This window comes from Aethalodelphis obliquidens, unplaced genomic scaffold, assembly GCF_003676395.1.
Source record: "Aethalodelphis obliquidens isolate GAN/ISIS:26980383/991018 unplaced genomic scaffold, ASM367639v1 scaffold61, whole genome shotgun sequence".
NCBI classification, from domain to species: Eukaryota; Metazoa; Chordata; class Mammalia; order Artiodactyla; family Delphinidae; genus Aethalodelphis; species Aethalodelphis obliquidens.
The window spans coordinates 1,143,564-1,158,748 of NW_020838005.1; the positions used below are offsets into that span (position 1 = coordinate 1,143,564).

The window sequence follows — 15,185 nt, forward strand, 5'->3', positions numbered from 1 at the left end:
ATATATATATTTACTAATATATATATACTTTTTCAGATTCTTTTCCCTTAGAGGTCATTACAAAACACTGAGTATAGTTCCCTGTGCTATACAGGAGGTCCTTGCTGGTTATCTATTTTATATATAGTAGTGTGTACATACATATATATTTATTACACACATAATAAATACACACATTTATCAAGCTGCATTGAAGCCATTATTGCAGTGGCTTATTGGAATATAGTATTTTACTGGAAATGTACTACTTCTGAGTGGGGAATATGGGGAAGAAAGAAAGAGAAACAATAGCGTGGGATCAAGGGATCTTAGAGCCAGACTGCGGCCAGAACTTCCGCCTGCTGTGCCACTGTCACAGGACCAGAGCCCTGAGGTTGTGCAACACCTTTAGTAAACACTTCCTGAAGCAGAGACAAGAATGAACCCTGAGGTTTCATTCTGTCTCACTTGAGAGGAAGGGACAGACCCAGTGCACGTCTGCTTGAGACAGAAGGACAGACACCAGGCTCCTGGGATCACCCAGCATGTGGCCAGGGCTTCTTTTGACAGCCACTCTCCTCCTTTCTCCACTTCCAGGTAGGTGTTTAACTCCTTTTCAGGTTCTGTTAAATACCCAGGGAACTGCTTGCTTTTCATCTTCTCCCAGTATTTTTTTTAACCAATTTTACTAACCAGTTGAGCTGGTTTAATTTGTTTTGGGGGGCCCTGACTGATTTAAACATTCAGTGTAACGGAGAGGCAAGCAGACTTCTTGAATCAATATTTACACGTCTGATCTGAGAACACTTAGAAATCAGAGGGGAAATTTCATTCAGCATCATTTAAGCAGTGAATGTGATCTTTGCATCAAAGAATGGAATGCACCCAGATCAACCTTGTCAGTTTTTAGAGCAGTTAAGATGAGGCAGGTTTGACTGGTTATTGTGGTACAGAAGGCTTCAGAAAGTATCTGTTATTATTATTGGGGCCAGTTCAATTCGTCCTATTCCTTTCAATCACATTTTTATATTTAGTCCTTTCATTATTGGTGATGATAAATATGACGAATTAGAAATAAGTAGTGGACCCATTTCATGTTTATAAAGCACTGTGATATTACTTGATCAAAACAGTGTTGCCGTTGAACTTATGTTGATCATTCACTTCCATTTTGCTGGTTAGATCAAACATTTGTCGACTGAAAAAAAAAGCACAATGTGAGAGTTGTGAGTGAAGTTTTATTTGGGGCAAAATGAGGACTGTAGCCTGGGAGACAACTTCTCAGATAACTGTGAGGAACTGTTCGGAAGAAGTAGGGCAGGGAGATCAGTACTATGCGTTTTGGTGAAGGGGGACCCATGGACTCAAGCGTACATTTTGGCAGGAGGTTGCTGCTAGTCACAGTGAGCGGATGTCTCCATTAATAATTTTAGAGCTTTTCTAGATATGAGAAAATGCAAGAAATTGGGTTCATAACATCTTCTCCTAAAAGTATCTAATTATCTGAAGGTGTGTTCTGCCAGTTTTTCCCAGAGTACAGAGTGCCTCATTTCTGATCTTTGCCGGCCCTGAACTCCTGTTTCAGGCTGCGTATTGAAGGTCAACTACTGCAGTGGCTAGTGACTTCATTCTTTTTTTTTTTTTTTTTTTTTTTCCGGCGTACGCGTCTCCGGACGTGCAGGCTCAGTGGCCATGGCTCACGGGCCCAGACGCTCCGCGGTATGTGGGATCTTCCCGGACCGGGGCACGAACCTGTGTCCCCTGCATCGGCAGGCGGACTCCCAACCACTGCGCCACCAGGGAAGCCCCAAGTGACTTCATTCTTGTAGTGCCAGATGGTGAGCAGCAATTTTTAGTTTAAGAATTCAAAAGTAGAGTAATATTACTTCCTAATAATCAATTATATCTAGCATATCTCTCCATCTCTGATGAATTCTCCAGTTAGATTTTGGTTAAATTAAATTGGCTAACACATTTCCTTTGTTTATTTCTACTTCGAGAGCTTATTGAAATTCAGCACGTTAGCTTCAGTGCGTGAGACTCCTTCCCTGGTAAACCTTTTCCTGGGCTTTAGAATGTTTGCCGGGACCTAGAAATGGGAACACATTATCAACAAGAAGGATGGGGTTAGGTAGGGAAATATTCTCCTACCCCTTTTGCCCACACAGTACTTTGTCACTAAAAGCGACTTTCCTTTTACGCTGGTTTCTGATTTGTTTTTCAGACTTGGGAAAGTTTTAACTTAACATCTTTTGGTATAGAACTGTGCTAGGAATTTAAATTATTGACTTAAAATTCCTATTTTTTGAGTCAAAGTTAATAGAAATCTTCTTTCCCTACATTCTCCAAAAGTAGGATCACTGAACACTCTCTGGGACACTTTGCTTGGTTGAAACGTAAGAATTGTTTGTGTACTAGCCTTACCCAACAGCATAAAGATCAAGCGGGATCTGTTAACAGAATAACATAGCTACCAGTGCGGTCCACCCACATTATAGCCTTTTCAGTGAATCTGGGCATACCAGTTGATTCTGTTCTCCTGTCTTTGCATTCACATCATTTGCCCCAAGAGACAAAACATTTTTAGAGGTCATGTCTCAAAGTGTGACATCTCTGAATACTTGGTGAGAAGGGGACAGAGGTTCTGAAGTGGCTTTTGTGAGGATGGGGGGATGAACAGAAAGCTGCCTTCCCTTATCTTCCATCTGGAACAGAAAGCTGCCCCCTCTTTTTTATTTTCCATTGTGTATTTTCAAGAATGTCTCCGTGAATCCGCCTGCCAATTCAGGGGACACAGGTTCGAGCCCTGGTCCGGTAGATCCCACATGCCGCAGAGCAACTAAGCCTGTGAGCCACAACTACTGAGCCCACGTGCCACAAATACTGAGCCGGTGTGCTGCTACTGAAGCCCACGAGCCTAGAGCCCGTGCCCCGCAACAAGAGAAGCCACGGCAATAAGAAGGCCATGCACCACAATGAAGAGTAGCCCCTGCTCACCACAGCTAGAGAAAGCCCGTGTACAGCAACCAAGACCCAACGCAGCCAAAAAAAAAAAAGGAATGTCTCCATGGTCCCTGAAATAACCCTGAAATGAAATACCCACTGAAATGTAAGAAGTAAAGCAATTTCCATTTTCCCATCTCCTCCTTTTTTTGTTTCTCTGCCCCCATCATCCAGAGAATAAGTATGTGCCCCTCCAACCATGACTCCTGCCCAGTTCTTACATATGCGAAATTAAAACATGAGGTCAAATCAGGCCAACTGTTTGTAATGAGCTTTACAATCCCCTGAGAAAAATAACTTATAAGATTTCATTGTAGGAAAGGGAAAAAAATTTAAAGAATGTGACAGGTGCTTGGGGGTGAAGAAGGAGAAATTTCTTTACTTCAGCAGACTATCCAGGGGGTACAGTACTTTTTGAAATTATTTTATTTCAAATTGCAATTTCTTCCTATCTTCATAAGTCGACTGGAAGACCCCAAAGAGTATACGTAATTTGATCTTTAGAGCCAAAGTGATAGACATAATTAGGATGTCTTTTTTCCTGTAGTGTTTGTACTCACTTTTACTGCATGAAGTTTAAAATCACCAGATAGTTTGATGGGGTAGCTTGATGGGGTACAGAGAATCCCAGAACTTAAGTCCATGTCATTGCATAAACCCTGATTCAGGGCTTCACATCATGCATTTAGTTTGAAAAGACATTGCTTTCAACAGTTTTGAAAAGATTTGAAGAAAAATGGAAATATCAGTATTATGTACAAAGGGGCTAAACTCTAAAATGGCTCCAAACACATTAAAAAATAAAGTAGCCATCCAGACTAATGTCTGGTAGATTAATCTTGTCAACAAGATTTAACTTTTCTAAAGACAGAGGGAGGGAGGCAGAGAGAGAAAGAGAGATAAAGGAAGGAAGAAAGAGAAAGAAAGAAAGAAAACGGTTGGAAGGAAGGATGAAGGGAGGGTGGAAGGAAGGTGAGAAGTTTCCAGATTAAAAGAGAGTAAAGAGGGCTTCCCTGGTGGCGCAGCGGTTGAGAGTCCGCCTGCCAATGCAGTGGACGTGGGTTCGTGCCCCGGTCCGGGAAGATCCCACATGCTGCAGAGTGGCTGGGCCGGTGAGCCATGGCCGCTGAGCCTGCGCGTCCGGAGCCTGTGCTCTGCAACGGGAGAGGCCACAAACATGAAAACTAGATAAAATACCTGACCCTAGAGTGGATCCTGCACTGGAATGGGGAAAATGCTATAAAGGATATTATTTGGTCAATTGACAAAACTGGAATACTGATGGTAGATTAGATAAAAGTACTGGCTCAGTGTTAAATTTCTTAAATTTGAGAGCTGTGCTATGGCTGTGTAAGAGAATATTCTTGTCCTTAGGAAATACTCAAGTTTGTAGGGGTAAAGAACCATGATGTATGTAGTGTAACTCATCCTCAAATGGTTAGAAAAAATTGTGTGTATGTGTATGTATATTTATATACATATGTATGTGTATATACACATATGTATATAAGTGAGAGACTGAGAATATTCAAAATCTCAGTGACAACAACCTCAAAATATTGGTGGCTTACAAGAATACTTTGTCATTCATGAACATGTTGGCAAAAGGGTAAATCTGTGAATTAGGTAAATCCGGGTGAAGGATATAAAGATGTTATTTGTACTATTCCTATTCTTGCAATTCTTGTATACATTTGAAATTATTGCCAAATAAGAAGTGTTTAAAAGTACCCCCCCCAAAGATTTCACTTTTCTAAAACTAATAAACAGTGAAAATAATGATCTAACCCAAAGCCAAATAACAGTTTTCTTTTTCTTGATCCGGTTTTGCTCATCAAAACTAATCCATCCTGTGAGTTCTGTGGGAGAGAGAAAAGCAAGTATTAAAGTGAATTAGTAGAAACATATTGTGTTTCATCTCAGATTTGTGTAATCCCTGGATGATAGTTAGTTGTGTTTGTTCCACAGGCCTTAAAATAATTAGTGTGCTGTTCTACAGCGGGGAGGAGACGGCACCATCACACCTTAGGATGATGAGCCAAACAACACTTAGGTCTGTTGCCTCTTTAACTGCTGTATAATTTGTTGTATCTCAAATCTCATTCTTTCAGGGCCTTCTTGGTTTCAGAAAAAGAAGGGCCATTAAGGGAAATTCTATCTGTTTTCTTTAGAGAATGTACCCTGTTGTAAGAATGTGAAAAGCTGGAAATCTGTTCACTTCACACTGAAGAAAGTGAGAGGTTGCTGGAGGCGTTTTAAAAAATATCCTGGTTTAGTTTATTCACTGATTTGTTTTGGTTGCCATTTGGAAGTGCTTGGCCATCAAACAAAGAGTTGGAAAGAAATTTCTCCACTGATTTACATACTTAGACTCCACATTTCATAGTCAGTTGGGAAACATTAGCATTTAGAAAGTAACTAGAGGCATGGAGATCAATGTGTATATCAGAGAAAACTTGTGTTGGTTGGATTGGCCTGTCCCCTTCTCACCACTTCTGAAGGGGAGCATGTGAGTGTTATCCCTTTCTGCTTTTATAAAAAGAATTAGTTGGGTAGTTATTATTTTATGAACTGAGGGCAGCTTAGACTAATATTTCCCATCAGAATAATGTGTGTTTCATACAGCATTTTTAGAAGAGTTGCTCTGGTTGCAATGTTGGTGAATATATGGCTTCATGAGCTCCATATTAATGGGACTAATTGCATTGATTGAACACAGTCCACCAGACAGCATGCGGGTGCCTTATGGTGTACTTAGAGAGTAACAGGAGACTGTACGGAATTGATACCATCAGTTAATTTCTGGCAAGAGTAATTTTCTTACTCTTGGCATCTTATTATTTTGAAATAATTATGATAATTAGGAAAATTTTCACTCGATGGAAAGAAAATGACTGATTTACTGTTCCTTTAGGCTTTTGAACCTCGCTTATTGTTTTAAAACTAACATTATTATTTTCCTATACCAAAAATTAATTAAATAGAAATAAAAGATGCCCAGCCTATTCAAAGAGATCATTGGAGATTCTGTATTTATTTGCATAAGTTGTAGACTACTTGAACTGTTCTTCAAGATCATTTAATCTGCCCCCTCTTTTCACAATTAAAAAACCCAAACTAAACCCAAAGTTAATGTAGTCTAGTGTTGACGCCACGGCTTTAAGTGTTTCTGAATTATTTTTAACAGTAAATCTTGAGCCAGTGAAAGAAATGCCATTTCATCTCTTTAACACTCCATTTTTGACCCAGTGAGCTTTTAGCAAATTTAATCACTTTTTCTATTCTTCAAAGTTAGATATGCAAATGGCTCTTGAATGGTCAGAAGAATGAAAGCCATCCTAAAATGATAAAAGAAAATTGACATCACTAGGAATCTTGAAAAGTTTCTACTTTAGTTTCTGAAGAAACTTTGAAAAAATAAGCATTTATTCTCTGGAACATCACTGGGATAAGTGTACATTCATGCAAAGTGACTAATGAAAAATACTGTTTTATTTGCTAAAAGATCAACCCCATCACATAAATTTATGTTATCATAGAATTTAGGTTTGCCTATTTTAATGAGCTAGAATTACCCTCTAGTCATTTAAAGCCTTTCCAGTTCTAGTTAGGAAACTGCTGGGTTGGGGCCATCCTGTGGACCCCTGTTCCCTTGTACCTACATTCTCTGTGGATCTGCAGCCCCTTAACCTCTAAAGAGCTGGTCTGTTGACATTTCCTCAGGCACTTCTTTATACAGAGCAGGGACTGGACCATGTGGGCAAATAAAAAAGAAAATAGAAAATTCAGCATCAGCTTTGGGAAAAAATTTCTCTAAAAAACATAACTTCTAGAAACAACATTGAAATGAGAATTCAAGATGCCAGTAGTAGGTTGAATCTTTCCAATTCTCTTTCAATATAACTGCAGGTTCAGAAGTTTTCCTTCCAGGCCAGTCCTAGTGTTCTAATTGTCTGCTTCTCCAGGTTTCATATTTTTCATGTTTTGTATTCAAAAATGAAGGTATGTCTGTACTGCAAAAGTCAGCCCATTCTATGGAGCTGATATTGGAGCCTTTTCTTACTGATTTCGTTTCTTTCGTTACTGTAAAATATTGCTGTTGGAAAACCCAAGAAAAATATATTAGAATCTGAAATGGCATCCATTAGTTTTTTCATTTTTGTGACACTGTGTAGTTTCAGAGTGCTTCAGTTTGATTATTCTGACACTGATTAGGTTCTTAGAGGATTACTTTGGCTTCTGTTCTCCTGTCCTGGCTTTTGCCTGAACTGTTTGCTACCTTCCCCTAGGGGACACAAAGTGGTAAAGAGAAGCGGGAAAATTCTTAGTGAGGAAATATCTTCACTAAGTGTTTTTGAATTATTTTTATCTTTGAATTATCTTTTATCTTAGTGAAGATATTAAATATCTTCACTAAGCTGAGAAACACCGGTAAACTTTCAGTGGGAAAATATCTGAAGATATAGATTAAAGATCTGAGAGGAAGAGTGGGCTTCTGATTTTGTTGATCTTTTCTGGTGTCTGCACTTTTATAACTCTCTCACATAACTCAGTTAAAGCCCCTGCGTGTGGCATCATTCATCAGAAACGCAATCAACATGACTACTACCGAACAGCATATGTTAGTTCTGCTTAGCTGAATCTTCTCTAACTTTTTTTTTTTTTTGCTCAGTAAATTCTATAAAAGAACTCCCTGGAGTGAAAAACTATGAAGTGGTTTATCCCAGAAGACTTCATCCACTGCATAAAAGAGAGGTCAAGGATCCAGGTCAACAGGTACAGCTTTTGATTTAATAAAGAATTTTGAATACAGGCACACACACACACACACACACATACACATATATATAACTATATTTAATATGTAGATATATATACATACACACATTTGTGTTTTTTAACCTGTCTTACCTTTATTAATCTTCACGATAACCCAACATTCTATTATTAGCTTTATTTTGATTTTAAAGTTCTGGCAGTTGAGATAAACTAACTGTCCAAGGTCACACAGAGGGTGAACTTTATTTATGGTAATTTATAACTTATTCTGTTACTTCTAAAGAATTTGATGCAACTTCTTTTGTCTATCTCTTTGTATATCTCTATCTATCTATCATCTATACATACACACATACAAACAAAACCGTGAGCACTAAAATTGAAGTAAAAAATAAAATACTGTGGGTGAATAAATGCATATATGTGTAGTAAATTAGGATTAATTCCTGTAATCGAACATAAAATTTACCTCTGTTTTTTCAAGAGTCGGCTATTAAAGTTTGTAGAATTCTTACCACTTGACAAAACACACATTCTCAGTCAGAAGAGGAAAGCTAAAACATGATGATTCATTCCACAGCAATTTTCTAATTACCTACACCTGGAAGTCTTCTGCTGGGAGCCAGGAAAATACAAATAAATGAGACATAAATGACAGCTTCTACATCTACCTATTGTAAGATGAAACTCACTGGAAGCTCATATTCCCCAACTGGACAAAGTTCCTCACAAATTATTTTTTCTAAAGCAAACACATGTATAGCAACAGAACCCAGAGTAGACTCTGTTTCCCAAAATAATTGTCTCTCAACAAAATGTTTCTGCTAAATTTATATAGGACCCATATGCATTGGATTCCCTGTCAATATGGCTTTCTTCAAATGCTTTCTGGCAGTCTCTTAAAAATGCCAACTACATTTTCCACTGAATATTTTGAGGTGAAAGCCAAGTTGCTAGAAATTAACTTTGTGGTTTCTGTGTTGAGACTCTTGGTCTTCCTTGTGCAAATAATTGATTAGCAATTACGTGAAACATTTAGAATTTAGAGTGCATGGGACAGAGGGGATCCCTGTATCTACACAGATCTCAGTCTGGATTGATCACTTCTCAAGGCAGTGAAGAGGAGGACTCTTGTACTTACTATGACACCACTGTGCCCTCTGCTGGACCAGAGAATTAAGGCACCAACATTACCTGTCAGGTATGCCAAGAGCATGGCCCATCTTTCTGACTTCCTCACACCTGGCCACATTACTTAAGATTTGAGCTAGAATGAAGTAATCCTCTGAAACATTTTCTGGAGGAGGCACTAACAGCCAAGACAGAATCTTAAAGATTTGATTCATGATTGTATTCTTGACTGTATTTTACATACATGGCATAAGGAGACCTGAATAAGCGTTTGTTGAATAAGTGAGCAAATGAGTAAGTAAACAAATAGACAAATGAATGAGTGTAAGTGGAATACATTTCCTATAAACCTGCATAGATGTATAGTCAACACATTCTCAGTCAAGGTCCCCGATGTTGAAACTTACATTCCAAAGGTGGTCACTGTTCTTGCAGTCTTCAGATCACATGCTTCCTTAGAGGCCAAAATCATCTTGCTGTTGGTCCATGCCTTAAAACAAAATATCTGGGGCTTCGCTGGTGGCGCAGTGGTTGAGAGTCCGCCTGCCGATGCAGGGGACGCGGGTTCGTGCCCTGGTCCAGGAGGATCCCACATGCCGTGGAGTGGCTGGGCCCGTGAGCCATGGCCGTTGGGCCTGCGCGTCCGGAGCCTGTGCTCTGCAACGGGAGAGGCCACAACAGTGAGAGGCCCGCGTACCGCAAAAAAAAAAAAAAAAAAATCTGGCATCACAATGCCTCCCCTATTAAGAACAACGTCAGGCCTTAGCTAGGTCCACCAAGGCTTTCAGAGGCCTCGGATTACTGTATGTTATCACAATAGTTGGGCTACAGGGTTTCCTTTGTGTATTCACAGGCATCATGTTGACTTTACAGTTCTGTTTCCATCTCAGAACCATACAGGACTCTAACCGTCCCAATCCACCCACTAGACCTTACCCATGGTGTTTCCTGGAGGAAATTTTTATTTATATGTCCCTGTGCCCAGTTAATCTTACTCAGTGAGCTCCAAATCATTTCCTTCTAGTGGAAGCTCTCCAAATAAAGGTGCCTATTTCCTCTCCCAACCCATAGCTCAGAACCTAGATAGAATACAAATAAGACACACTTCTTATTAGCAGGCATTGTTCTCCACCATGAGCTTCTACTTGAGAAGTACAGTTATAACATTACCCAGCGCACCCTCTTTCGTATAGTCTCTGGTTTTCTTCTTTGCTGTTTTCTTTCATCCGTACCCTCTATGATAGTATTGGCTAAAACTCCCATTACCCAATTATCTTTTCTGAAACAACCTCCAAATAATATTTTATCTGAAAATCTACTAAAATCCATTGCTGACAGAAAACAGATATCTGGAAGGCTCTTCTGTTTGGACGGTCATATCTGGTATCCTCCTAATATTTTCATTTTATCTGGCCTTTCTTAAGCCTGAACAAGAAGTGGTGACAACAGTTCTCCATGACGTTTGTTTTCAACCCTCAGGCTTTTTTCCAGCTCCTGTTATTCATGAAAGTAAACTCAATTAGAGCAGCTTCCCCTCCTCTAGACCCACAGTGTAGGATATTTATAGTCTGAGATTTTTGACACCAGAGACACACTTCAATAACTGAAAATTTAAAGGAAATTTTAGCTGAAATAACTGACCTTGGAGATGGTAAATCCCTGCACAATACTCTGACCAGATGGCTCTAACTTTTTTTTTTTTTTTTTTTTACGGTACGTGGGCCTCTCACTGTTGTGGCCTCTCCCGTTGCGGAGCACAGGCTCCAGACACGCAGGCTCAGCGGCCATGGCTCACGGGCCCAGCTGCTCTGCGGCATGTGGGATCTTCCCGGACCAGGGCACGAACCCGTGTCCCCTGCATCGGCAGGCGGACTCTCAACCACTACACCACCATGGAAGCCCCTTTCTTTTTTATCAACAATTTTATTTTTAAAAATTTTTATTGGAGTATAGTTGCTTTATAATATTCTGTTTATACTGCGCAGCGAAATGAATCAGCTATATGTATACATATATCCCCTCTTATTTGGATTGCCTTCTCATTTGGCTCTAACTTTCTATTGTCCCTGGATGAGTTCAGGTCCTTTTCTCTCCTTCAGGAGAGGGAGGAGACAAGAAAGCTTGACCTTAGGTGTAACACAACAGTGGAAGCATCACTGAGTCCATAATAACTGGTGCTTTATCACGTTTGCTCTGCCATATTGGATCTCTTTAATAACAACAATGTCCTAGTACTTCCCAGTGAATTGGTAGATATTACATGTCACCATGGCTAATAACCCTGTTTTATAGGACAAAGTCAGAATTCAGTACCTGATAACATCTTCTTTAAAATTCTTCTGTATAGACCTATCTCCTCCTGTATATATAAATCTAAACTTAAAATAGTTCTCCTTTTCCACACAGTTTACTAGAAGTGCCATTTTCTTCTCTTTCTGAACACCCAAGACTATGTTTTCTTCCTGATGACTTCTTCTTGCCTTATGGTACGAATTCATGTTATTTTGCCCATATTCTGCCCTCCATGTAGCAGTGAGAAGACCTCTAGACCAAATCATCAGTTGAGAGGCTTGCGGGTCTTTGGGTCTGTGTGCATAGTAGTACTTCTTCTCAAATAACTTCCCCACCCTGTGTCACCTGGCTAATTCATATCTCAGCTGACATGTTCCTTCCTCAGGAAAGTCTTTCCCTGCCCTTAAGACGTGAGACATCCTACCCTGCTTCCAGATTCATACCCCTTATCATATAACTCACTTCTATTGTCTGTCTTTCCACAATATTGTAAGCTTTCTGACAGTCAGTACCAATTTTTCCTGCTCAGAGGCCAGTTTCCAGAACTTAGCAGTGCCTGGCATATAACCCACACTCACATCCTCTTTGTAGAATGTGAGGCTGCCTGGATGGATAGATGGGTTTGTATAAAGGTCTCAGATAATTTGTCTATTCAGTTGGCAGCTTGACTTGTTAAAAAAGGCAGAAGCAGACATTTGGAATTACAGAGACCACTGTTAAAGAAAAGCAGGCATTGCTCTCTAATGATGAGACAGATGGACATAGCCAAGTGAATCTGTGTGTGTATGTTTTTAATCACCAGTAAGTGTTTGTGCATTTTTGCAGGAAAAATTTGAAACTGAACTGAAGTATGAAATGACAGTTAATGGAAAAATCGCAGTGCTTTACTTGAAGAAAAACAAGTAAGCGTCTTTACTTCTGATACTATCCTCACCAACAGCCAGTTAGCATGTGGCAAGTGTGATGACTGAGTCTGTTACTACTTATGACTCCCACAAACCTTGGCTAATCATCTTTTACTCTCAAGTGACCCAAGGGCTTCCACGAGTATTTGTTTGTACTGAAGTAGCAGAGACACTGAGTAAGGTAACAGTTCCCTAGTGTTCTGCCAGTTGAAGTCATAAAACACAATGAACGAGGTGCGAGCAGACGTATATTTTATCAACTTCTATGAAACAGCACATAGATTTTTAAGTCTCCCCCACTGAATTTTGTTATTTTAACACTGAAAGATTAGATATTTAAAAAATTTGCAACTATTTTCATCAGAAAAACAAGACATACATAAGTTAAGTAAACTCTAGGGCCAAAAAACAAGTCAGTGGTAAAAACTGACTCAGGGTCCCCTGATTGCAACGCCAATGCTGTTTCTACCCAGCCAACCACCAACCCTCCATTTTCTCATACATTACATTTTCCTGTATTCCTTCATTCTCTTCATTCAGTTCATTGAAATTCAACATTCTTTTTCAAATTTCACTACCTCAGCTCTCACCCAGATCTTGATCATCCTATATCTAGACCATATCCAAAGTAGTTTCTTCCTAATTCTATGCTTTCAAGTTTTTTTAATCCCTCAATTGTTCAGTATAGGGCAACGAGATTTTTTTTTTCCCCTCAAATAGACTATCACCTTTTGCAAAAAGCCACACTGTCGAGAGTTTGGAAACAGTGTGGTACAATGGAAATAGTATGGCTTTGAATTCAGACAAATCTGGATAGGATTCTTTGCCACTTGAACTGTTTAATCTCATCTGAAAAATAAGGAGAGTAATATTTATCTGGTAGGATTGTTGAAATGATTAAATGATATGTGTAATAGGTCTATCCCAGCAGCCAGGATGGAGAGGGTATAGAATACATATTAGTTACTTCCTTTTCTCCTTGCCCTGCCTCTTTTAAAAATATATTCAGACTCCTATTTGCTGGTGGATAATTGAAAGAACTTTAGGAAGCTCAGTGAGAATGCTGAAAGAGCCCAAACTACCAAGTGCAAGTCAATTTTCAATACACTTTCCACTGCTGCAACTGTTAACAGTTACTGGTAACTGACAAGGACTGGGTGAAAAAGGCAGTCGTCCTTAGCTGTGGGGAAGAACATTGCTCTTTTCAGTCATTTTTATCAACTTTGCCCTACTCAGTTCTATTTCTTCCTCAAATCTCTCCTCAAACAGGCAGAGTCTGATGAGGAAACAGACATTGTTCCACACTACTCAGGAATGTCCCTGCCCTTCCCACTCTCTCCAGTTTAAGCATCCCTTTCATGCTTGGATTTGCCCTGAGGGGCTAAGAGGTAAAACTTTTCTCCACACCCAGGGAAAGCTCTGGCTTTGATCACTGGACTTTGCAATTAGCATGAGTAAACATGACATTTTCCTCCCACCCTCAGGGGTCTCCTTGCACCAGGCTACACGGAAACATATTATAATTCCACTGGAAAGGAGGTCACCACGAGCCCACAGATCATGGTAAGACAGAGTATCCTAAATTCATTGCTAATTGGCGTGTGACCCACACACTCAGAAGCAGTGTCATTGCCAATTAGTGAAAGTGAAATGGTGTTATGGCAACAATGTTTTTTTCACAGTAGTAATTTCTTTTCTTTAATTTTTATTTTATATTGGAGTATAGTTGATTTACAATATTGTGTCAGTTTCAGGTGTACAGCAAAGTGATTCAGTTATACATGTATATATATCTGTTCTTTTCCAGATTCTTTTCCCATATAGCTTATTATGGAATACTGAGTAGAGTTCCCCATGCTATACAGTAGGTCCTTGTTGATTGATTATCTTATTTTATATATAGTAGTGTATATAAGATGTGGTACCTATATACTATGGAATATTACTCAGTCATAAAAAAGAATGAAAAAATCCCATTTGCAGCAACATGGATGGACCTAGAGATTATCATACTAAGTGAAGTAAGTCAGACAGAGAAAGACAAATACCATATGATACCACTTACATGTGGAATCTAAAAAAAAAATGATACAAATGAACTTATTTACAAAACAGAAACAGTAGTAATTTCTTAATAGATCCTCTAACATTTTTACAGTTTGACAAGAACAAATGTATTCCTTGACCACCATGGTAACCATTTCCAGACTTTAAGGACTCCTTATAGGAGAGTGGGCAGAAAGGGCTACTTATTTTCATTTGAAAAGTAGAGAATTAAATGTATCTGGTGTTCTTATTCAGTGCCAATCACCTCTCAGGATCATGTAGTCTCTCAAACTCAAGACTATTTCCTCAATGGTAGAATTGTAGAATTCTGTGTTTTCCCTAAATAATTTCCACTCTGGACTTTTATTCAGAGAAGAAGACAGGATGAAGTGGTATGAGGAGTGTTTTATCCTTGCCATCTATTCTGAGGAAGTTTTTCAAGCATTTTCTTCCATAGCAATGCACAGAGGTTTATGTGGGCCAATACCTCACCTGTGCCAAAGTAGAAAGGTGAATTTGACTGAAGTACATCCATGTGAAAAAGTGCTAAGACTGAGCATTTGGCTTCGAGTGGATACAGGGATGTTAAACTAATCTAGTTAGTCTGGTGGCGCTCTTTGGAAAAATCAAGAAATAACAGCACAAACTGAATAATCCATTCGTTGGAAAGAGCTCATCAGTGTTAGGAAAATTTACTGAGCAATTAGCCAAGGAAAAGAATGAATGCCTGGTGTTTTGGGGGCTCAGGTTTTAAACTTATACCTGGGAGTTGTTTTTTTCCCAAACTGTATTCATCCCTGTTATCCTTCTTCGGCAACAACAAAATTTACAACAGTGTTTAGTTAATGCCCCCTAAGCATTTGGGATCATTAGCTAAATAGTAAAGATTTTAACCACAAAAGGCTGCTTAAAGAAAATTTTTTTAGGGAGACTTCCCCGGTGGTCCAGTGGTAAAGAATCCACCTTCCAATGCGGAGGATGAGGGTTTGATCCCTGGTTGGGGGACTAAGATCCCACATGCCGTGTGGCAACTAAGCCTGCATACCACAA

At 39.3% G+C, this 15,185-nt stretch overlaps 1 protein-coding gene across 1 annotated transcript in view; it reads left to right on the forward strand.

Annotated features, from left to right (window-relative positions):
* Positions 1 to 510: 510 nt before the first annotated feature.
* ADAM28 (ADAM metallopeptidase domain 28) overlaps positions 511 to 15,185 on the forward strand; it is a 58,321-nt gene continuing 43,646 nt past the window's right edge. Inside the window, exons 1-4 of the mRNA XM_027087966.1 lie at positions 511 to 576; positions 7,655 to 7,758; positions 12,010 to 12,086; positions 13,574 to 13,652. Coding sequence (XP_026943767.1) covers positions 525 to 576; positions 7,655 to 7,758; positions 12,010 to 12,086; positions 13,574 to 13,652 — 312 coding nt within the window. The 5' untranslated portion in view covers positions 511 to 524. The remainder of the gene's footprint in view (positions 577 to 7,654; positions 7,759 to 12,009; positions 12,087 to 13,573; positions 13,653 to 15,185) is intronic.